The sequence below is a fragment of the Chelonoidis abingdonii genome, chromosome 7 (genome assembly GCF_003597395.2).
Source record: "Chelonoidis abingdonii isolate Lonesome George chromosome 7, CheloAbing_2.0, whole genome shotgun sequence".
NCBI lineage: Eukaryota > Metazoa > Chordata > Testudines > Testudinidae > Chelonoidis > Chelonoidis abingdonii.
In genome coordinates, this window is record NC_133775.1 from 33,957,010 (window position 1) to 33,982,457 (window position 25,448).

The 25,448-nt window shown below is 39.9% G+C and overlaps 1 protein-coding gene across 8 annotated transcripts in view; it reads right to left on the reverse strand.

Annotated features, from left to right (window-relative positions):
* Positions 1-25,448, reverse strand: part of TGFBR3 (transforming growth factor beta receptor 3) — a 185,598-nt gene that overhangs the window by 35,563 nt on the left and 124,587 nt on the right. For 7 of the 8 annotated variants that reach the window (XM_032772983.2, XM_032772984.2, XM_032772982.2 and 4 more), the window contains exons 5-12: positions 24,545-24,728; positions 18,340-18,508; positions 15,169-15,316; positions 10,159-10,348; positions 6,644-6,966; positions 4,920-5,072; positions 2,380-2,523; positions 2,086-2,259 (exon numbers count right to left, since the gene is read on the reverse strand). In XM_032772983.2, coding sequence (XP_032628874.1) covers positions 2,086-2,259; positions 2,380-2,523; positions 4,920-5,072; positions 6,644-6,966; positions 10,159-10,348; positions 15,169-15,316; positions 18,340-18,508; positions 24,545-24,728 — 1,485 coding nt within the window. The remainder of the gene's footprint in view (positions 1-2,085; positions 2,260-2,379; positions 2,524-4,919; positions 5,073-6,643; positions 6,967-10,158; positions 10,349-15,168; positions 15,317-18,339; positions 18,509-24,544; positions 24,729-25,448) is intronic. The other variant, XM_032772986.2, reaches the window with a different exon arrangement.

The following is a 25,448-nucleotide window of genomic DNA, read 5'->3' on the forward strand; positions in this document are numbered from 1 at the left end:
CCTCTCCACTCCCCTCCTCCAAGGACACTAGGGGAATGATTAAGAACTGGTTCAGAGGCAAGCAATAGCGCCCTGAACCTACCCCAGAGAAGAGAAAGCGCGAGACCCAGCAGAACAATACCGGCAATTTGCCACAATACCTTAACAGGGAGAAAATACCAGATAATAGAGTGGTCTTTCATCTAGTAGAGAAAGGCATAAAAAGAACCAATGGCTGGAAGCTGAAGGCAGACAATTTCAAATTAAAAGTGAGGCATGGTTTTTTTGTTTTTTACAGTGAGGGTGATTAACCAGTGGAACAGACTTTCAAGGGAAGTGGTGGATTCTCCATCTCTTGATGTCTTCAGATCAAAACTGGATGCTTTTTTGGAAGATATGCTTTAGGCAAACTCAAGTTGTTGGGCGCAATATAGGAGTAACTGGGTGAAGTTTAATGGCCTGTAATATACAAAAGATCAGACTAAATGATCTAATGGTCCCTTCTGACCATAAACTCTACGAATTATAACATTTTGAATTTCATCCAGTAACACAAGTGGTTTTAGAAGAAAAGTAGGTGAGCAAGGATGAGCAAAAAGTCACCACATAAGAAAAGAGATAAACAAGATCTACAGAGACAGCATGTGAGAGGATTATAGAATTAACATATTGATAAGTAAAAACAAAGCAGAGATAAAGGAAAAATGCACAAATGAATACAGTAAAGAAAACAATTCTTACAAAAACAGAATCTATGCAGGAGGGACAAGTACCAAGTCCTTAGAGATTATGCATGAGTAATTTATTGACTAAAGAGACAGACATTTTTCAAACAAACAAAATACAATGTTTTTTCTATCAGTGGAGGATGGAGGAACAAATGCCTGAAACAGATACTAATTTTCCACTGTGCAGAAAGGAGAAACAGAGGGAAAAAAATCAAGCTCATCCCAGAACAGGTGATAAAGAAATTAAAGCATGTATTTGAAGAAATAACTCCAAGACCAGACAAATCCAGAGCCAGAGGGATTCATCCCAGAATGCCAAAGGAAGTTGAGAATCTTTGTCCAAGTGAAAAACTAATACCTTTTACTTTTAAAAAAAACTCTCAACTAATTTTGATGTATTTTAACCTTGCTTCAATTTGTTTTAGTGTATTTTTCCCTATAACTTTGAAGTATTTGAAAGAAAGTGATTTTTATAGGTAGAGGACTAACATGCAACTAAACATTTACAGAAGCACATAAAATGAACTGTTATACTAACTGAAAGTACTAAAAATCATATCTGAATATTGTTCCCAAATGTGTTTGTTAAATATCACTGGCAATTACTGCTAGAAAGATGTACTTCTGTTTAAAGAAGGTGTGCTTATATAGTGGACCTTATTTCCTAAGGTCTTCTAAGTACATGGGCAAGTTCCTGTGATATTCTCTTGTCATTCTACTTGGTTGTTATCTTACTAACAAAGATGCATATCCAATATAAAGATTTTCACAGCATATATGTTAACAGCCACTGAATGAAAACAATAATTTGTATAAGAGAGGAAGTTTGACACCTGTTTGGTATACCAAAATGTGACTGGAAGTGGCTTAAAGGTGAGATGGAATTATGATGACACTGTTAACACTCTTTCCTCCACCTGTGGGGGGAAGGGGAAACTGTAACCTGTGAGGGGGAAGAGGAAGCTATAGCTGTTTTGTACACAGTTTCACCTGGAAAATGTAGCTAAGCTATATTTCTGAATAAAATGAACTCATTCCTCACTGACAATTCTTTGTACTGATGCTTGTAATTATCCAATAAAGGTCTGTAAGAGCTAAGAGACCAGATTCAAGTACTGTTCCATACTGCATATCTGACCAGACTGACAGACTTCTTTTAGTTGGATTTACCCATTTTGAGAGGATTCTTTGGTCTTCACCACAAAGAATTGTCTTATTAAGCTATGATGTCCCTTTTCTGAAATCACAGAAGTACACATCTATCTGAGAGAGGCAATCACACAATGCCAGTTTACTGCAGGCAAGCACAAACTTGGCTAAATTTACATGGCCTTGCCGAACATTTTGGTTAATCTGAAAGCCTTTCAAATTTTGTTACCTCAACGTAAATCTGTCCATTCTCAGCAACAGAGAAGAGTCCTTGTGAGGGAAAGAAGAAGAGGTCTGTTTTATAAAGCTCCATGTTGAAGGTCACATTGCTGATTGGGGGTTCAGGAGGCGCAGGATTAGGTGAGCGTTTGCCACCCTCTGCCTGGTGGAGTGTGCAGTTAAACTAAAACAAACAAAATACAAATAAATCCCAGAGCTTTTGCCCCATGGGATGGAAATGAGAGCAGAATTAGGCCCAAAGCTAAAACCTTTAATTTCAATATAAATATAAGGTATTACATACCACAACTATTTCAGGCCTGCTTGGAAAGGTAGCATCTGCTTCATCAGCGTCTCCTGGAAATCCATTATCACCCGATTCGACATCATCATCATCGTCAATTCCCCAACCACTACTTTCCACTGGTGAGGACAGCTGAATAACAATCTACATAAAGGAAGTGGGACGTGAAAACTAAAAGCTTTTCTACAAAGGTGATTGTGATTCTCTTTTCATGTTAATGTTTCTTCCTTTCTTCAAAACAACATGAAGACCAAGAAGTTGTGGCAGCCAACCAGCTGGGGCAAGCACGCCATCCCTGCAGCCCAGCACTGAGCATTTTATGTATGTATACTATATATGTGGAATAACCTTCAGTTTGTTCCCAGAAGTCAAAACCAGTAGAGCTGTAAAACTGCTCTCTATGTTGGAAAAGCAGCCTGGGGATTGGTATGTAAATGAGCATACCAGCAGTCCCACTCTGCTTCTGGTATTTCTGTATCCAACACTGCTAAAAGAAATGGTTCTCTGAAATAGATTAACATACCTTCCAACATTCAGTGACTGACTCCTGGAAGAATCACAAGAAGTTCTAGCAGGTAGCAGGATTTTCTCCTGTAAAATCTCTGTGTCCTCCCTACCCCCTCCTTTTTTTTTTAAAGACATAAGCTGGAAAACTTGCTATCCTTTTTCACAAGTCTCTCTTCTCTGGACCCCTACCTGACCCCTCTTTTCCCCCTCCCCCACTCTGTTTTTTCTCTTTCCTCGGAGATACCTTCTCTTTGGTGCTCCACCCATCCTCTGTCTGCTTTTCTCTAACCTTCGCCATGGAGCTTCTGTGTTTCCCCATCTGCTCCTCCACTGCTCTCACAACTTCAGTTTTGTTTTCTCAGATATAGTACAGCTTCTAACAAGTGACATTTTCTTCTGAACTGTTTGGATACCTCACCCTTTCTGCAGAATCACCTTTCAGTGGGAATTCTCCCAAACTCTTGGAAGCTCAGGACCTTATACAGTGACATGGAGCTCCAAATGAGGTGCTTACTGAGAGGTGCTTGGATCAGTTTTGGTTTGACCCACTACACAGACCGGGGCCAGACACAAAGTTTAGATTGAGATGTATTTTCTCCACAGTTTGGGGGTGTTTAGATTCAGGTTTTTGGTTTGGGCCCATCTCTAAGTCAACAGCTAGAAGGTCTTGCCAGTACAGAATAGTTTTAGCCAGGCTAGGTCTGATCAAGTGGCTGTAGCTATCCTTGAGTTTTCTTTGTTTGCCAGGGATACTATAATGTGCTCAAAACCCCCAGAAGAATAAAACACGTTAGTGCTTGTTGGCCTGGCCTGGCCAGGCCAATATCTATTCAAGTTCACAGTGCAACTACGGTGCAAGTTCTGGTAGTAGAAAGCCTAGAAGCAAAGTGGGATTCTTTACATGGTCACTTACATACCCGTATCCAGATTACACTCCAAGTATGCAGCTGTATGAGAATTCTGAAATCAATTTTCAAACTGGGGGGCTCACGTTGGGTGTTCAGATCAGTACTTAGCTATCTGGGTACCCACAGTGCCCATTCAAGTAGTTTGGGCACCCAGGTTGGGGAATTGAATTCTGTATATGGATTCAAACTTGAAGTCGAGGCCTGTCTTGCACACAACTAGATGAGCACTGAATACTTATTTTAAAATATGTACTTGTAATGAGGCTAATGCTCATGTGAAAAGTAACAAGTGACACAACAGTGTACAATACTGCCTTCCTGTATCCAGAGAATAAACACACTTGAAAGCACATTTGAGGAGCTTATTGGTAGAGTCCACCAACCTTTCATTGTGGAAGACTTGGGTTCAGGTATTATGTTAGTGGACACAGGTGAAAATGTATATTTTAGTGGGCACTTGTTCTTTTGTAAAATAGCACCATATAATTTGCCATGACCAACAGTCTGTGCTCAGGAGAAACCAGGCCTTCACTGAATGGCAAAAGAGCAAGATAGAAGCCTGCACAGATTGGACCACTTCCTCAATTTCAGGAGGATTATCCATTTAAAGTAGAAGAGAAATGTTACCTACAGGAGTTTTAATTTGTATTTTCTTTTGTGATCATAAATCTTTGTTGCCATACCACCTCAGGGCTAAGTTGAGCCAGTAGTGTGGGGGTACTGCAGAGTTGCCCTGGGGGAAGTTCAGGGAAGACTTGTGCCTCCCTCTCCAAGCAGCATGGTGCATGAAAGAAGGCTGCATCATCTTTTGGAATAGTGCAGCTAGTTCCCCACAGTGCACAGCTTGCTCCAATGCCTAGTGTGGAAAAGGGGAACACACTCCCATCTCCTCCCACTCTCTTTCGGATGTCATGTGCCCCCAGCAGCACACTGAGGGAGCAGCCTCGCACTTTCCTGAATACAAGGACTATAATTGTGACTGGCCCTAGCCTGGGCATGAAAAGATTGAGAAGGGGGCACACCTTAATACTCACATGAGGTCCAGTCACAATCTGGTGCTTATAGCCTTATTGTACCATAACAATACACAGCAAAGAAAAACATCTCTCCTTGTAAAATACTCACAGAGTTAAAATAAACTATGTTATCCAAGGCATAGTCTATCTGTTGAGTCCCACAGCTGTGCAACGAAGATTCCAAAATGAAATGGGTACCATTCATCTTCGCTTTACAGGCAGGATCTAGCAGTGAGAGTTCTGTTCTTGTGTAACCATTAGCCTAAACAATGACATTGCATAAGTGGCTGAAACCTCAGTGAAAATACAATTGCATGAGATACATACTTACAAGTTATACTCTTATTTTAAGTAGAGTATATATATATTTTCGCATGACTATTAATAAGACTGCCATTGAACTGCATGTCTTGTGACATTTACTACAAAATACTGTCACACAATGACATTCGTTATTGGAACAATAGAGGGGACAAACATCACATGGAGTAAAAAAAAGAAAATAGCTACACAGTAACTCCTCACTTAAAGTCATCCTGGTTAACGTTGTTTTGTTGTTAATCAATTAGGGAACATGCTCGTTTAAAGTTGTGCAATGCTCCCTTCTAATGTCGTTTGGCAGCCGCCTGCTTTGTCTACTGCTTGCAGGAAGAGCAGCCCCTTGCAGCTAGCTGGTGAGGGCTTGGAACCAGCATGGACTGGCAGCCCCACTATCAGCTCCCCGCTCCCCTAAGTTCCCTGTGCAGCAGCTGCTCAACAGGCTAGCAATTGCAGCTGTCCCTCCCCCGCACCGCCGTGTGCTACTCCTGCCCTCTGCCTTGGAGCTGCTCCCTGAGGTTCCTGCTTGCTGGGGGGGGGGGAAGGAAGAGAGGGGCTAATGTCAGGGTTTCCCCCTCCTCCCTGCGCCTGCACCCCACTTACCCCATCTTCCATAGAGCAGGGGGGACACACCAGGACTCAGAACGGAGGGAGCTTGCAGCAGCTGCGGTCTCAGCAAGCTGATCTAATTAACAAGGCCATGTACTTAATGGGGAAATGCATATATCTCCCTCCATTCCCGCTGCCTTGTAAAATGAGAGAGTTAACCCTTGAGGGCTCAGCCAATTGCTAGTTCATCACATAGCAGTAAGGGAAATATCCCACCCTCTGACTCCTCCACCTCAACCAAACTTCACAATCATCATCACTGTGTACCAGTATTAAATTGTTTGTTTAAATCTTATACTGTGTGTGTATATATATAATATAGTCTTTTGTCTGGTGAAAAAAAATTCCCTGGAACCTAACCCCTATATAAATTAATTCTTATGGTGAAATTGGATTCACTTAACATCGTTTCGCTTAAAGTCGCATTTTTCAGGAAAATAACTACAATGTTAAGTGAGGAGTTACTGTATTTTTCATTCTAGTATGAACTTCACTATCTGGGCAAAACTGAACTTAAAAAAAAAGAGCCTTATTCTGTACAAGACGTCCATCCACAATGCAAATTGTTCCTCTCTAAGGCACAAGCAACCTCTGTGTAGATGGTGGGTGGTAGGAGAGCTGTAAATGCCATTTTTTATGGATCACAGTGGACGTCCAGCGCAGTCCCAATCTCTAGTCTCTGGCATCCAGCAATTGCATCTTCACATTTCCAGTCGTGAAGAGCCTGTAGAACCACCTGTCTACAAACTCTAGGAGAGGCCAGAACCTAGAATTGGGGGAAAGAATTTTTGCCACGTTTCCCCTTCAATCTGTGGGTTATCTGGAATGTGGCTATGGGTAACGGCTGGTCAGGATCAGGCCTTCTGTAAAGTGTTTCACAGTCTGCGATTAAGAGCACAGACTAACCTGCAGGGAGTCTTTTTCTACTGCAACAGTCATCATTTTGTCATCACATTTTACTGAGAGGGCTACATCAATGCTTCCCTGCACCTCTTCAGGTTCTTCAGATTCTTGAAGCAGCTGCTCATAGAAACGACTCATTATTGTGTCTTCTGTATCCCTTGGTAAGGAGATTCCTTCTCCCACCTTATCGTGCCTTCCTCTGTTAATGTGAAAAGGAAAACCCAGGCCATCGCTTAATGTGGGTGCCTTCAAAGCAGGCAGAGGGTTATCTGGCAGTTTGGTCAGCTCTGGGGGAAGAAAAGGGTGGTCTTCGTCATTCATCTCTTCTAGAAACAGAAAAAAAAAATAAATCAAATCATCATCATAGAATCATAGAAGATTAGAGTTGGAAGAGACCTCAGGAGGTAAGCTAGTCCAACCTCATGCTCAAAGCAGGGCCAACCCCAACTAAATCATCCAAGCCAGGGCTATGTCAAACCTTAAAAACCTCTAAGGATGGAGATTTCACCACTTCCCCAAGTAACCAATTCCAATGCTTTACCATCCACCTAGTAAAATAGTTTTTCCTAATATCCAACCTAAACCTCCCCCACTGCAACTTGAGACCACTGCGTCTTGTCCTGTCATCTGCCACCACTGAGACCAGCCTGGCTCCATCCTCTTCGGAACCCCCCTTCAGGTAGTTGAAGGCAGCTATCAAATCCCCCCTCACTTTTCTCTTCTGCAGACTAAAGAAGCCCAGTTCCCTTAGCCTCTCCTCATAAGTCATGTGCCCCAGCCCCCTAATCATTTTCGTTGCCCTCTGCCAGACTCTCTCCAATTTGTCCACATCCTTTCTGTAGTGGGGAGCCCAAAACTGGACACAGTACTCCAGATGTAGCCTCACCAGTGCCAAATAGAGGGGAATAATCACTTCCCTTGATCTGCTGGCAATGCTCCTACTAATACAGCCCAATATGCCGTTAGCCTTCTTGGCAACAAGGGCACACTGCTGACTCATATCCAGCTTCTTGTCCACTGTAATCCCCAGGACCTTTTCTGCAGAACTGCTGCTTAGCCAGTCAGTCCCCAGCCTGTAGCAATGCAAGGGATTCTTCCATCCTAAGTGCAGGATTCTGCACTTGTCCTCGTTGAACCTCATCAAATTTCTTTTAGCTCAATCCTCCAATGTGTCTAGGTCACTCTGGACCCTATCCCTATCCTCCAGCGTATCTACCTCTGCCCCGCAGCTTAGTGTCATCCGCAAACTGTATTCTATTCTATCCCATCAAGTTGTTTATAACTGGAACATTTCCCACCTAAATGTGAATGCTAATGAATGAAAACACTGTGATGCTATCTAACAGGGCACTAGTTCTCGGAGGCTGGCAGACCAGCTCAGATTAGAGCAATAGGGCAATTCACTCGTGTATGAATACCAAAGAAATGCTAAAAGGTCACAGTGTGTTCAAACTAATTCACTTGCTAGTATAGATCAAAAGGAAATACTAATGTTATTGTATCCACTTGTCTATTTCCTGTGCTTGCTATCCTTGTACTTAATTAACCCTAAAACAATAATGTGTGTTAATTTTTAAATGTGAATTTACTTGATGTGTAAAAGTACATGAAAACTAATGAAGGATTGTTTCTGGCTATCACATTGTCTTTATGTTATATTTACCCATTGGAGACTGTAGCCTTGGAAATGTAAATTAAAGGGTTTTTAACTTCAAAGCAAGGGCCACTGAGCAAAAATGGAAAATACACGAACTTCGTGTGTTTAGTCAACAGAGGGAGAGCCCATGCTGTGTTAAAAGCACTTTCCAGACTGTTTTCAACTACAAGAAGGAACTCTGGGATCAATTCTATTTGGATGCTGTCAGGGGGCATTCCAGATACAAGACAGAGATCCTCAAAATTATTTTGGGAAACCATGAGAGACTTATGGGAACTAGCAGCTGCTATCAACTGGTCTTACAAACTCAGACACACCTGTTCTATATTTTACCTTCTTTAACCTCCCAATAACTCATTTCTTTTTCTCTAGTTTGCTAAAGATATTGGCTGTCAGCATTGTTTTTGGTATGAGATCCAGAGCATCCATTGACCTGGGGTGAGTGACTGACACTTTGGGGTTGGAAGAATCTAATGTGAGGTGAATTTTGGTTTTAATAACCTTTCATCACAAAGTCCAATTTGTCTGAGTGGCAAGATGCGATGGAGAGCCTAAGGTGATTTTCTGTGGTTCCATGGTAAGGCTAATAAAGTAAACCAGGAGTACACACTTGGTACTGGTTTGGTAAAATCTAATTATAGAATATACCAACAGTTTGGGATACCTGTTCTGTTTTCTGACAGGCTGACCTGACTTAGGCACTCTTCATTTTGAGGCACATCCTAGACACCGCGACAAACATTATCCAGAATAACTGTCCTTGCGGACAGCAACAGCCTCTTCATATTTATTAGATAACCACAACAATTTTTCCTTTATAGAGTGAAGTAGTGGATGATGGGCCCAATCCTGTAAGTCTTTAATTAGGCATATCTACTGCTGGAATTTTGTTTCAATAAGGACTGAAAAAGGACTTTGAGGAATGGGCCTATTATCTGCAAAGGGTAAACAAATGAGAATGAAACATCACAATCAATTAATACAGTATATTCACTTCAACAATGTTGCTGTCACACATCAATTCCTGGAGTAAAATTTTACTGTTACTTGCCAGTGTAAATCCAGAATTAACTCAATTGGAGTTCCAGACGTACACCAGGGTAACATCACTATTCAATAAAATTCTCTTGATTTACACGGGTGGGCAAACAACAGTAGTATTTGGCCCCGAGGCTCTCTGTATTGTTATTCAGGGTTGAAATCACAACATCTGGCCTCAAGCAGTTAATTATCTGGAAGCCATATAACTACTCTAGATACACAAATATAAGCTTTTTATTATGCAAAACATTATTCTCAGTAGGCCAAATGCAGATCTAGTGTAAGTGGCTATTGTTTGACTGGCTTCAATGGTGCTGGACCTACTTTTGCCATCAGTGACTTTGGCCCAATAACTCTTATCTTTTAAAAGCCTTTTGATTTACTATCTTTGCTCAGGCTCTTCTGTTAAGACAATTTCATGTGTAAACCATTTAAAATAACTCAGGGAAACATTATGTTCATATTTCTGAAAGACAAAGCCAGACTAATTAACAACCTGTCCACCCACTGGCAGTCCCTAATTCCAGTGAGCACTGAGTACAGTTAATTGTATTAGCTTCAGGTTGTGGTAAATGCAGCTACTCAATTCCACCATTATTTCAGGTAATAGTCTCCAGGGGTTTCCTACTAGAACTCTCGTAACATTTTTTTTGGTAATTTTTTGCTGATTGGAAGACGTGAGCTCCCTTGATACTTTGAGCCTGGAAGTACTGAGATCCCAGTGAATGAAACGTCAAACACACAAGGCTCTGTCAAAATGTCACTTACCTAAGAGTATGGTATGTTTTTGTATATGATAAAAATCCACCCTCATACTTACCACTGTCTTCAATTCGTAGATGGAACCTATTAGCCACAGGGGCTATTGTGTAGGAAGTAACTGGGCTATAGCCATGGTCATAAGCCCACTTAATCAAATTCTCATGAGACGAGGGAATATCAGGTATCACTAATTTAGTCATAATCATAGATCGTTCCGTTTCTTTTCCAAAGCCAATACTGTTTGGTGCCTGCACATAAAACAGAAATAGATTGGGTGGTTCGTGAACTGGCACTTGAAGCTTTTTCCAGTCATAGAAAAATGAATTTAAAAATGCGAAAGAATAACATCTATTGCATTTGGTTTGTCAACATCTTTTTTTCTCTTTCCTACTAAAAGTTCACAGGGACAAACATATGACCCTTAATATAACGATATACTTTTCAGACCATGAGTTGAAATTAGCCATAAGTTGAGGTGAACCACAATAAGAGACCTGATTTTTTCAAATGACCATCTTGCCTCACTAGACACTATGGGGATGGGTGTCATTTTAATTATGTATGCAAAATCTTCATTGTACCACTAGTCCTCAAACATCACTGTACATTTTTCAGTCACTGGAAATCTAGAATACTCAGCATCTTTCAGGTCTATAGCTAGCTATAAGATGTTTAAAAAAATATATAAGTACCATGTATATTCTCATAAATACAACCTGTGCATGACTTGATAAGCTACAATATGAAAAGTATATACACAAATAAATTCATAGTGATATTACACAACAATTCCCAGTTGATTATAGATGTCAGTCATCTTTCATTTTATTATAAATAATTATGCTAAATTTCAAAATCTCTCATTTAAATCTGCAAGTCAAGGGGATAAAACAAGCATCTCTAGCTGTTACAGAGTCTGTCATAAAATATTTGCTGTTATTCCACTTTAAATTTATTTTAAATATTTGGCATCTTGTGTTTAAACATATATTTGCACAAAGTTAAGTTCTGTAACAATCACATTAGCTACAGATCAAGCTGAACGTAATAATAATGTCCAGTAAAGAGGAAAATGGACCACTTTTTAACAACTGCTGCTATGTGCCTGCAGATCATACTATTTTCATGTTGCACAAGAAAACTTTCATTTCCATGCCTGATTATTTTCTCCATCATATATGCTGCATTTTTGCTAAAATCCCCATTTGTTTCCCATTTTGTTTTCTGTCAACATGACCAAATCTTAATCCTTTCCCACTGTAGGGCTTTAAAAGATTTACAATGCTGACCGGTCTTTGCCAGCTTGCTGCAGGACAGTTGTCATATCTGCCTGCTGCTTCAGATCACGGTTCAAAGAAATAAATTCCCTCTTAATGTGTCACCAACCAAGTTTTTGGACAAGGAAATATGAGTAGGTTGGTCTGTTGATAACACTAAAGGTCCAATCTGACATTTTTTATACACTCAACTTCCAGAAAAGTTAATGAGAATTCACTATCAGGCTCCTTAGACACAAAAATTTGATATCTACAGTTTAAAGATCATACCATAAGTGCAAAGTATAATGAGAAGTGAGACGGGTGATCTGCAGCATTATCAATATAGGAAATCCCTCAAGGAGGAGGAAAAAACAAAACAAAAAGGAAACAAGGGACATCCCAATTTTAGTGTCTCCTCTTAATACCTTGGTTCAAGTAATCTTTTACTTTTCAGCAGATACTAATCTGGATACAGCTTCATGTACGTTTCAAATAAACATAGTTCTGACTGGCTGGGATTACTATACTGCCCCAAATTTGTCAGATTTTCCTTTCTGCCCTCACTTTTTAAATTTTGTTGTTAGGACAACACAGTCGAACAAATATTATTGTTATAACTGGCATTGGCCAATTTTAGGATTTGTTTGCACCTCTCCATTACACACTGAACCTGCACACCTTCACTCCTGTGCATAAACCCACTGAGACTAACTGTAGTAACAGAAGTTGGCAGAATTGGGCAATTCATTTGTATGCCCTGTCAACATCCTGGTTCACACCTTGAGGACCCATATTCATAAACCATTATGTGTTAGAGCTAGAAAGCTATTTACATATTTTCCAGATGCTGTTGTGAAGATGTAACAGCAGTTTCCTCTGGTAGGTTCCAGAATTTTTTCTCCTTTATACTTCGCAGGCATCCCAAAACAAATACACAAACAAACACAGCTACCCCAAATGCAGTCTGAAATGGAGACCATTTCAGAACTTGGCATCATTTACTGTACTTGGTTATTTTTTCTTATCCAATACACAGTCCTAACATTTCTCCAAGCATTTAAATCATTTGGTTTTTACTCTACAAGAATTTCACCCATTCCCACTTGCACTTATATATGCTAAAATGAATGGGAGATAATAGAACTTGGCAATACATTGTATTTTCTCTTCCTCACCCACAGCACAACCTATAGTTTTGAAAAACTTGGTATGCTTGAATGGAGTGGTTAGAATGCCAGGCATTCCAAGTGGTGTTCTAAATGTGAGACAAAAAATAAATTTGCATTAATCTACCCAGGTACAATACCAATTCAAATACGTAATGCTGTACAAAATGGGCCAAATTCAGCCATGGTGTGAGAGGAACTGTGCCCGCGTACCTCAGGCTGAATTTGGACCATTGTGCACTATAATTTTGTAATTCCTTTTTCCATATGAAATACATTACTGGACTGTAGTATTTAATCAAAAATCTCATGAGCATAGTAAGCTGTGGGATGGACTAGATGACCTAATTGGTCTTTCCATCTCTAATTTCTATGAGTCTATGAATCTGGACCTTAAATCCCTTCCCTGGTTTAGAGGCAGCTTAGTATTCACCTTTCACTGTTTGCCAATACTTTCTCCCAGGACAATTGGGATTTGTGCTGAGGGGAAGAAGTTAGGAAAATTCAAAAGTGTGGAACTGATTCAGCTGGTGAAAAAAGAACATAATGAAACATTACCTAACTATTTTGTAATGTTTTTACGCAATATCCAAAATTGGATAAACACAGCCCAATTCTTGGATGAGCACTGTAATGTACAGTCTTCTTGAATGATATGGGGACATGCAGTTCTTCCCCCCCATAATTACTGTAGGCCAAGGATGTATATTCAGAAAGGGATGCATTTTGAATGACACAATGGAGGAAATATTTGCCCAAGAACTTTAGCATGGAAATAAAAATGATCTGATGTCCTAACACTTCAAAATGTAATATTGTTTCCTGTTTTTGTTATGCTATATGAGAAACATTACATTGTGTCATCCACTTAACCAGGATAGACATGGATGTTGTCCTTAGCTCTGTTTGCCAGAAGCTGGGAATGAACAACATGGGATGAATCACTTGATGATTACCTGTTCTGTTCATTCCTTCTGGGGCGCCTGGCATTGGCCACTATTGGAAGACAGGATACTGGGCTAGATGGATCTTTGGTCTGACATAGTATGGCCATTCTTATGTTCTCATGAAATAATACATTCTATCTTTTTTATTAAATATTTAATTGAAATATAAAAAGGGACCGTTTTAATAAAAATCAATAATCTTGCTTTGTGCTCTTAACACCTAATAAACATTTGACACATATCACTGTCCTTTAGGATTTCATATCACAGCAAATACATAAGTCACAAATGGCAATTTTTTTAGGTAGCTACATGCATATGCAATTTAGGTTTTAGCTGCCTATGAGCAAGCAGTCGATTTGCTCTCAATTCTACAGCATGTGAAAATACTCCTTCAAAAAGGCATCATCCCAGTTTACGCCTAAAACATTCAGTAGCAAATTCTATGCAGAGAATGAGAATTTGAACTTTTTTTTGGGTCCCTGTGTTTACAGATGTGCTAAGCTCAGTAAACTAAGGTTGGGCTTTCCCTTACTGCACATGACTACCCAGGGCACACTTTACCCTTCCACACATTGGCATGGGAGGGGGATTTTGAGATGTCACAAAGGATAACTTTTCCTTCCATAGCCTGAACATCCCTCCTGTTTTCCCTTGACTTTCCTTACTGTCAAGACCCTGCACCCTGCCTACAATCCTCTCAGGAGATTTAGATTCAGCTCTCTCCAGGGCCTGTAGTACTGCTCCCAAATCAGCAAGACAGGAGAGCTGCCAAGCAGAGTGATGTTCTTATAAATGTACTACAGCTCACAGAGTGTCCTGCAGTTAGCGTGCAGCACTTAACCATTAGGACATAGGTCTGGCTCCCAACAAAGATATCTTTTATTTAGCTTATTAAGCTAAACAGAAAGCATGCAACATAACTAATCAAATATGACAGATATGGGCCACGCTGTTGATATGGTCAAGATCAATCTATTTTTCACTGGAAAAGCTCATTATTGTGTTCTCAACAGATATGGTGCTGAGCCATAGAATATGCATCAGGGGTCTTTCTGAAATGAAACTTCCAGCTATGCCTAGATACAGATTTATGAGTCCAACTTCAGGTTTGAAAATGTTTGAAACCTTGTATTTGCAGCCTGAGCAAAGGTGAGGGCAGTCTGGCCAAACACGATTATGTGGGTAGAAATGAAGTCCAGTGTTATTCCCACTGTAAGAAGAACTAACCAGTTCCCACTTCTGTAGGAGATGTGGGTGTGTTACTTGTAGTTATGATCATGCATTCTGCCCTTGCAAGGCATCTTGCCAACTTCTGAGATGAACTTATGAATTCATTCACTGAGGTACTGGCTCATGAGAAGTGAATATTTTTTTCAACGTGTAAGGAATCTGCATACATCTCATGGGTGTCAGATAAATTGGAGGGATTTATGTTCTATTCAGCAGCACCATCCACTCCTGGCCCAAATGCTACCAGCTGCCAGAAGAGTTCTTCTATGCATGTGTTCCTCTGAACATATGTAGAGACTTCTGAATGCTGCTTCGTGAAAAGTGCTAATAACCCAGGGATGTTAGCTAAGAGGGAGAAGACATTCAGAGAGCAGTATGTTATTGTACTCTAACTCATTCACATAACATATTAGCTATTAATAGCATTTTGCGTCTTGAAAAATTAAAAAATGCATTAACTTACAATCACTTCCAGTTTTCCCTGAACATCATGTGACTTGATAACCCAATTGACAGACTTTTTACACTTGAGGATAAGTATGAGGTCCCTGACAAGCATGACATCTGGTTGAGATGGTCTAATGTCAATGATTATATCCACCTGGAAAGCACTATATGTGGAAAATAAAGACAAAGTAAGACCAAAATGCCAGAAATTTTCAGCTATCCAACTTCTTCCAGTCCATCATGATTCCAGTGTCTGGCCAGCTCATTAAAATCCTGGAGATTATTCCAGGCAACACAACATGTGCAAAACAGATTGTTACTTCACACACACTAAAATGATTTTACGTAACAGAATCAAGTGCTTTTTCAGACTAATAATTATTGTTCAATATTTTATCTCTTATTTACAGAAAGTTTTTGTTACTTGTTCCAGCTGTTATTTCAGGTAGATTAAACTGAACCACTAGCAGTTTGCTTTATACAATATTTTTTTCCTCATTTCAACAAAACAACTCTTAAATATATTTATTTCAGTTTTCCATGGATATAGATATATTAAATATCAAAAGATCACCCCATCATATCAAAAAACAAAATAAACTAGGCAAGTTCAGCAACACAAAAAAGTACAAATAATGTGTTTTAGTAATATATCTGCTCTTAAAATATTGCATGTGTCGTAGAATTATTATACTAGTGTGTTTAGTTTCCAATACTTCTGGATATATAGTTATTTAAAAAAAAAAGAAAACAGACATTCAACCTACTGATTGCTAGAAAATTGAGGAATACAATCCAGATTTTTAACAGCATAGTAAAATAAGTAGAGCAAGTGAATTTTATCCAGAAATAACATTTCCTTATGGAGAAAATAAATTCAACAGAAAATCTTCATTTCCATCATGATTTTACCAAGTCGTAGACCATAAAATTATGCTTGTTGCCAATATATGGGCCTCAACTAAACTTTGCATTTTGATTTAATATCTCAGGGCCTTTGTCTTATCTCCTGTAGTTATGAACATGTCCCTCTTAGTTTCTGTTGGTTTCTCTGTAGCTCAGTGGGTATACACTTTGCACGGACAGCTACCCTTTCAACATGGACAGCATCTGGGCATATAACAGGATTGAGGCAAGTACTGAATTAGTACTGTGACAAAGTTCCTCCTCCACCTTGGTGGGTCCTGCGCTTATTGGCGGATTTGTTCACCTCAGTGATCTTCCCTTCTTGTGGAACCCACAGTCTGGATCAGCTCCTCCTGTGTCTGATCAGGAGTTGGGAGGTTTGGGGGGAACCCGGGCCCGCCCTCTACTCCGGGTTCCAGCCCAGGGCCCTGTGGATCGCAGCTGTCTATAGTGCCTCCTGTAACAGCTGCATGACAGCTACAACTCCCTGGGCTACTTCCCCATGGCCTCCTCCAAACACCTTCTTTATCCTCACCACAGGACCTTCCTCCTGGTGTCTGATAACGCTTGTCCTCCCCAATCCTCCAGCAGTACACTCTCTCACTCTCAGCTCCTTGCCTTCTTGCTCCCAACTCCTCACACACGCTCCTTCTCCTCTGGCTCCTCCCTGCCTGACTGGAGTGAGCTCCTTTTTAAACCCAGGTGCCCTGATTAGCCTGCCTTGAATGGCTGCAGGTGTTCTAATTAAAGTAGCTATCTCTACTGCCTTCTAGAAAGATCTTAATTGGCTCCAGGTGCCTTGATTAACCTGGAGCAACTGCCATTTGGTTACCAGGGTACTAGGGATTTGTTTAGCCTGGGGCTAACATACCTGTTTCTCAGTACTTTACTGTAGCCATCTGGCCTTGCCCCATCACAGTACACTTCTTTTTTAATCCTAAATTTTACTAGTACATTTAAACTAAGAAACATTTGCAGTTTAAACATCTGAAAAATAAACTCTCATTATGCACTTTCAGCCAAAACCAAGACCAAGAGCTCCACTCAAGCAGAAAGCTGTAACTGGGCATCTCTGCAGGAGCCAGTGGTGGCAGTGATGAAAAGGAACTGCTCCTTAGAAGCTATGCTTCAGCACAATGGCTGAAGTAGCCCTTTACCATCCCAACTCATGCCATGCAGCAGCAAATCCATGGGCCTTCCCTTGCCCTGCTTCTGTCATGACCCAGCCCTCCCTCAAACTCCCAGGCACTGCTATTTAAGAAACTCCTGTAGAGCTGGGTTCAGCATCATGCTGGGTGTGTGCATCCCCTGTGTAGCCCTCTCCCAAGCGAACTCCTTTGCATAATTGAGGTGTACCAATTCCACTGCCAAGGAGCTGGATTTGCTCTTAATGAATTTATGACAAAATCGGATAACTCTTAGAGATTTGCCTGGTCTCCTTGGTAAGCAGACATTAGTCTCTTTCCATTGTCTTTGAGGAATACACACTTCTACTGGTGCCTGTGGAAAAGCTGCACTGCTATGCTGACAGTGAAATACAGATTTTATGTACAATAATAATACTTAGCACCTACAGAGGACTCTACAGGTGGGATTTTCAAAAATGCTCCACATTGGCCTAACTCTGCTTCCACTGAAATCAAGCAGAGATTTACCATTGACTCAACTGAGACCAGTTAGGCTACAAGTTAGTACTCTTTCAAAAAAAACAAAAAACCTCCCACAAGTCACACTCCAAAACTTGCCCTACATCTTCACGGCATTTTAGTTAAGCTTAATACCCTTGACAGCAATACTGTGAGGAAAACTGAGTCACAGAGGTTAAATGATTTGGCAACTCATTGATAGTGCCGAGATTACAATTTGGGAGCGCTCGCTACCAGATGATGCTCACTTCTTTGTGCCAGCTGGCTTCTCTTGAACACTTTAGGCCAGGCTCTGCCACTCTTACTCTGTGAGTAGTCCCACAACTTGAATAGGAGTTCTGTCTGTAGAACAATGGTAGGATATGGCCCAAGGGAACTAAACTTTACTTTTACAGTCCAAAAAGGAAAATGAATGTATCACTTTGAGGTATCAATCCAGGGTCCTGCTCCAATATCCCTCTTGTACTAAATATTTCAGATTTCTACCTAGTTTAAAGCAGAATAGGTCTGATTCTTCAACTCTTTCTTATAATGACCAAGAAAGTCCCATTGATTTCATTTTTGACAGATACTAGGGTTTTTAGTTATCTAATCCTCACAAATTTACTTTATAACTGAATTTGCGGACACTTTACCTGTAGGGATTGGAGTTTGGAGTGATTAATTCAATTATATGAACCTCTCTTTCTTGGTCTGTGGCAGACATAAGGCACCCCTCCGCTGTCTTTGGTTGTAGATATCCCGCAAGGTAATTCAGAGAGAGGAAATTCTTTTCTATGTTGCATGTGGGAGGAAAAACTTGATCTGGGAAAAAAAAAGTATACACATATGCACTGATATATAAGTATATACCCCCACCCAACACACACACTCCGCTTAAATGCAACACTTCCTTGTAATCCTGACATAAGTATACTTACTTTAGTAAGTATGGATGATACACCAACAATCTTGAAAAAAAAATGGTATTACTGTTCTAACAATATAGGACATCTCTGAAGCAAAAGCTATAAATAATTTATAATTGATAGTTTCCATTTACAAGACACAGACATGTGAAAACAGGTATAGTAAATTACAGGTGTAGTAAAGGTGACAGCTGAAAAATGATGGTTGTAGTAAACTTTCTTCAGAATGAATAAAAGTACAGTTAATCTGGTACATTGTGTTTAAAAAAATATTTCTTCTGAACATAATTGACAAATAATATTTAAAAGGGATACCTTCAACTAGGGTGACCAGATGTCCCGATTTTATAGGGGCAGTCCTGATATTCAGGGCTTTTTCTTATATAGGCGCCTATTACCCACTACCCGCCATCCCGATTTTTCACATATGCTATCTGGTCACCCTACCTTCAACATAAAAGCTAGACTTCCTTCCTTCTGAATTTTTTTCAGTCATTAGTTATAACATCCAAGGTTAATATAAGTGAAAGAGATCAGATATTTTCTCTACTTTCAGTTTTCTTACTTTGTGTGTTTGAGCATACTTCGTATATAGTCAGTTTAATTGTTTTCTTTATATACCCATTTCCCTTGTTTGTATACCTTTCATACAGCAAGAGGGAAAACTGACTATAAAGTCACAACAGATAGGTTCAAGGGCAAATGTGGTACCTGAAACTACTATACTATACTTTATTTAATACTGCTGACATTTCATGTTGATGGTGGCCCTTTGAGTCTGTGATGTAAAACAGAAGCAATAGTTTTGGGGGCCAGATTTTTAAATAGGGCCTGTAAAATTGCATTAAAAATACCAGTATTTCCATAATAATATTTTGCATTTCTGTAGGACCTTCCATCCAAGGAAGTGAAAGTGCTTTAACATAAGAATTAATCTTCACAATATGCTGTGAAGCAGTTATCCTCATGTTACAGTTGTAGACACTGTGGTACAGAGATTTTAAGTGACGTCCAAGGTCATACAAGAAGTCAGTGGCAATGACAGAAATAAAATCCCAAATTCCTATCCCTTTGCTCTAACCACAAGATTATCCTTCCAAAATCAGTAGCATAATGAACAGCTACTTAGTTTTCATGAGAAAACTCAGGATATGATACAGTAAAAATTGCACAATAGATTTGGAAACTGAGCTAAGCCCACTTGTAACATTTGGTTCTCTATGTTACGGCTGATACATCATCCTTCAAGTGACTTCTAGTTTGGTACATAACTTCATATAGAGGCTCCTGCAATCCCTAGGCATAGTGCAACAAGCTAAGATGACTCCTTTCCCCACCTCTGTACAAAATGAATACTCACTTTGCTTTGCTTTGAATACTCACTTTGCTTCCTTGTCTAGATAATCTTTCTGTCAAAACTATATGAGACTACAATTATGCAGGCTGCCCAACAGAGCTCTCCCCTAACATCTGTTATGTGCTCAGCCAGATGATGAGCCCTGAATGCAGCTGCAATTCTGCCAACTCCTCCCATGTAGCAGAGGATGGAAAATGATCCGTACTGAACTCAAATAAATAGATATTTAACCCTCAGCAGCAGCACTGTAATACATTTCATGCCATAAAATAATTGCCTCTCAGTAGGTCATGGATGATCACCACATGCTTTATATCATTAGCCACCGCAAAGAGCTTGATTCCTGTTCCTGGCATCTTCATTAAGTATTTCTAGAATGTTCCATCCATCAATCTGTTTCTTCAGCTGCCACGGGTACTGAGATGCCTCACACTGGGCCTCTTCTCGATAGTACACTCTCCCTCTGCTCTTCATTTTAACTCTCTCTCTCTCACTGGCTATTTGACATATACATGTAGTTTTTCTTTTTCCTCCTCATAAAAACTGTTTACTCTTGCCACTGCTAATTTCCAAGACACTGACTGTAACAGAAGATAAAAGGAACCCCATTCTGTCTGCCCTTAGTCATTACTTTCTAGTTTATGAATTTTCTAGTTGTTTGAGAGGGGGAGTTTAGGGTTTTAATAATCTGTTTAATTGGTGTTTAAAAAATGATTTATGGAGTGGTTGGTTTACGGCCTCTCTACCTTCCTGTAATCTCCAGACAATACTATTATGGAATTTGCTGTAAAATATGCATGGAAGAATACATGATAGGGTATTTGGTAAGAATATACAGATGCCTTGAAACACAGTTTGCCAAAGTGTACCCACTGGAGTTCTGCAGTGTAGCTGGCAGATGCTTCATCTTCAGAGCCAGCCAGATTGCTTGGATTAAGGTGGAATATTGTACACTGGGATCTGTAGTTTCTGTGGGCAGCACTTCCATTTTAAAGATAAGGGAAGCTGCATTCTGCTACATTCTGTATGAACTGGGTGTTACCCTTGGGTTCTTGGCCAATGTGACCCTAAATTGAACACAGTTTAGTGCTCCTGGTTTATGAGCATTAGGAGCCATTACTTGTATCACCTTTCCATGATAAACCACTGTTTAGAATTCAGCTGTAAAAATTCCGTCCAACTGGAACTCGCCTTTCAAAGTCTAAGTCTGGTATAAGGGAGAGGTTTGGGATTTCAGCCCAGGAGCAAGTAGAGGAATCTCTCTGTCACTCATGTTGGTGGTTTAACTCATTTCTTTGCACATTGCTATTCCAGAATGTTGAAGAGAGCACAGAAGTCTCAGCTTTAAAATGGTACCAAGGAAAATTTAAAACTACTGTGCAGATTTTGTTCCCCAGCAGGGGAGTTGGTGCAGTTCTTCAGTGCAAATGATGGGGAGGAGTTTGGAGGGCTCCTCAAAAGGTGGGGATGAGGAAGGGGCAGGCCAGGGAGAAGAAAGGTGAATGTGATTTCAGACAGTAACCCCAAAACTATTAAAATGATTCAGTACAAATTTCTGTAGATTAATTAGCAAAAGCTTGACTATTAATTCAGTGAAATATATAAAGCAGTAATCCTGAAAACCATGTGGTATAGCACCACTTCATACCCACCACACCTATCACTGACAAAGAAATTAACTACAGGGCAGGCACCCAAATATTTATGGAGCTTATACTCACAAGATTTCTGAACTAAACAACAAAGCCATCAACTGTAGTAAATGGTTGGAGGAACAATTAGTATCTACAGTAATAGCATGCAACAGGCTATTTAATTGATGCTAACCAAACTTGGGCCCCATCCTACATAGAAGTTTCAGCATCTGCACCAGCAATGTCTGATTACATTTTATCCCATAAGCATTTTGTAGAGTCTGCGTCTCAGAACATACATGTTTTGTCATAATAGGTTATCCTAACTTTTGCAGGACAAAGAATTGCTGTCATCACATCTGTATCAATAACGTCCTTTTAAATACCATTAAAGAGATTTTTCCTTGTGTGTGCCTGGCTGAGGTCTTGTATTGAGAACAGTTCCACTCACAGGTCCCTGCAAACAGAATCCAGTCTCTATCTGAACTCTGATAACAGTGATCAGCGTGTTCTCCACTTCAGTTCTTTTCTGAGTCCCTCTTCATTTTACATAGTAACACTGTTTCACATATATTTCCTTGGCCCAGGATTTCAGTGCAGTCTGTCTAATGTTCTGATTATGCCAATCCATCTGATCTCTAATCAGCCAGTTCCATTATATCCTTGAGGTTTGGCATCCCCATGATTTGTATGCTCCTAGCCCTGACCTGGTTTTCTAGATTTCCACTTCCCTTCAGCAGCCATTCCTTGCTTCACCAGTGTTTTCTTACAACAGCCAAGTTAGAAGTGATTTTGTTCTTGGAAAGAACTTTCTTCTTCAGGTGCCAGTCCTTTTTCCCCCATGAACTGAATTTTCTATTCAAGTTTATTCACAGTTAGGGCCTGAGCCTCTAAAGAGCTGAGCTCTTCCTGGACCAGATTCTGCCTCCTTTACTCATGTTGAATAGTACCATGCTATGTGAAGTCCTTTTGAAATCAGGTACTACTCAACATAGGTATAGGTGACACAATCAGGTACCCTAATTCATGCCAAGCACAATTGACTCTCACTGGAGCCAGTGGAAGTGGAGGGTGCTTAGCACTTTACAGGAGCCAATCATCAGCTTGCAGGCAGGGCTCTGAGTAGCCTAACCTTTGCTTCAAAAGCCTGAAACTTCTCATTTGGTGTATGCTGCATTTTGTCCAATTCGGTATTCTGTTTCTCAGCAATTCCCTTATTAAACTTGCAGTGAGGGATACTGCAAAGAGATACTGTGTGTAATGGATCTTCTTGTCATTTGACTGCTGTGGTACATAATCCGAAGAAATCTGATTTTTCACTCTTCTGCCCATCTGAGGACTCAAGTCTGAACTTGCCAGGAGTTAAAAGACCTTTTAATCTAAAACCCATATAGGAGTTACAGTTCAACTTGTTTGTAGAAACTCCTTGAAAGTGTCGATCTTGGTTGCTTGCCAAGCCCCACCTCGTGTGGTTATTCCTAGTTGAATTGTGGTGTTCAACATTTTTTTAGCTGTAGCAAGCTTCTTATATATTTAACTGCTTATCTGATTGGAGACTTGCAGATCAGCCTACAAAATTCAGTCAGATTTTTGAAGTATCTAATTAATCGTTCATCTCTACAGCGTACGGACAACTACCACCAACGTACATATGTTCCAAGAACAGCAATGAAGGCAGTCCCGTTTAATAAACTAATAAATATATTTCTGAATGACCTTCTGGCATTAAAGTCTTAGACTGGTGCCAAGTAGAAAAGAAATCAAATGGGGGAATCCCTGCAGAAATTTGGCAGGTTTTGGATAAAACCAACAGGCATGTTCTGATTTGCGGGGGCAAGACTCATGCTTCAGGAAATGAAGTGGTCATATACAGGCGCTTGGGAAAGCATGTTTTCTTTACATAGTCTTGTGTAATTGGCTAGGTGAATTATGCAGCAGTTTCGTCTTCTCCAGCATTACTGCAGGAGCACTGCTGAATTAGGCAGCCCACTGATTCTGGTAAATGTTATATTTCTAATACTTGCTGAAGTTTGCTAAACTTTCCCACTGATTTCAACTGTTGCCAGTCATAGTAATGTAAGGAGCCTCTTATTGCTGGATAATATTCTGTGCCAGTTTTACGATACCTGGGCTAACAGTTGTGCTGAAGCCTTCATTTTGAATCTCTGGACTGTGCTCAATCTGTATCTCAATATTATCTACACTGTGTTTTGGTACCAACATTGCTTTGATCTACAACTCTGATTATGCCTTCAGAACACTAAATAAAGAGAAAGTTGCAGCAAGTTAGGGACAGGCCTGCATGATAGGTGGAGGGTATCAGTGTATTCTGCATGCATATTTGGCATCAGAAAAAGTCAAGAGTCATTCACTAACTAATTCAGGCTGAATCCTTGAGGCTACAAAGTACACATGTCCAAGTCGGGGGCTACTTATCTTTCAAAAAGGTAGAAGAGAACAATTCTTTGTGCAAAGCACTCTAGTCCCTGTTCATTTCTTGGATAAAAGCAATAAACAGAGAAAAAACTCAGTGACTTTCTGGCTAGCAAAAATAAATCCCACTCAGCCTCAGTTTCTGAGGCTCAAACCTTTAAATGAAGAGTACAGGCTACCTGATTAGTCAGCACGATTCATTTATCCTTTTAGAAAATGCAACTTCTTAAATATTTGACTCCTCTAATAATTCTGGGCAAAATTTCCAAACTTGGCTGCCTAAAATAAGGCATCAGAATCCCTGCACAGGAACCTAACTCCATGGCCTGACATTCAGATTTGTTGTTCTCCTCCCACCACATGTCCCTTAACCATGTCTCCATTCTAAAATATTGAGCATTATATTTACTTATTAAGACACAGAGTGTAAAATACAAACTATAATGCGCCTCATTCTCACCATCCTGCTATAATGCCTTCCCTGTTCTGTTAAAAAAAAAATCCTTACCTTCTCCCACTTTGATGTAAATGTTTCTCGATATTTTGAGTTCAGTGAAAGACGTGACTGCTCGATATTCCTTTTGGGCCCACTGTAACAGATGTTCATTTCCCTGAGGGAAAGGCTTTTCCTCAGTTTGTGTTGCCAAGGAGAAATTTCCCTTCTCAAATTGAACAATGGAACCTGGAGATACCTGATGGGAACAAAAACGTATTTTTAATATGACATTTACAGTACAGAAGTATAATTTTTTTTAAAAAAAGCCATTTAATCTGTCACACAGAAATCTATTCATTGCAAGTGATGAAGTAGCATTTGCCACCACTGCTCTTACCTTAAAACTTTGCACGTTTTAAAATTCGCTTAACAGACAATTTTTAAAAACTATTTCGACAACATGTAACCATTTTAAATATCACATGATCAGAAAGAACACAAGGTCATGCTTGTCCAGGTTAGCCGAAGATAATGACTGAAAGCCTCACCAGATGAGAATACCTTATTTTATTAAAGAAAAACTCATTTTGTTGCTTTCTTGACAGAAGCATGTGTCTGGAGGCTCGAAATGTCTGGTCCAAAATGTAAGAGGAATCATACACCTTTAGAAAAGAGCTTACAAATACACTACACTATCTGAAGCCCTGATGGGCAACCTAACACCTCACTCATACCCACTTTAAAAATAATGAAAACTGAGGAATAGTGCATGTCACTATAATGATGATATGTGCAAAAGCCTTGAGATATTCAAATATGTTGGCTGCAGAAACAGAACAGAGTGAAATGAAGAATGAGAGCCAAATAATTCTTAGTTGTGTCATGTAAGGCCAAGCAACCCCAAGGATTTTGGTGGAGTAACAATGGAGTCAATCTGGATCAGGTGAGATCAGAGGGCCAGATTCTCACCTGCATT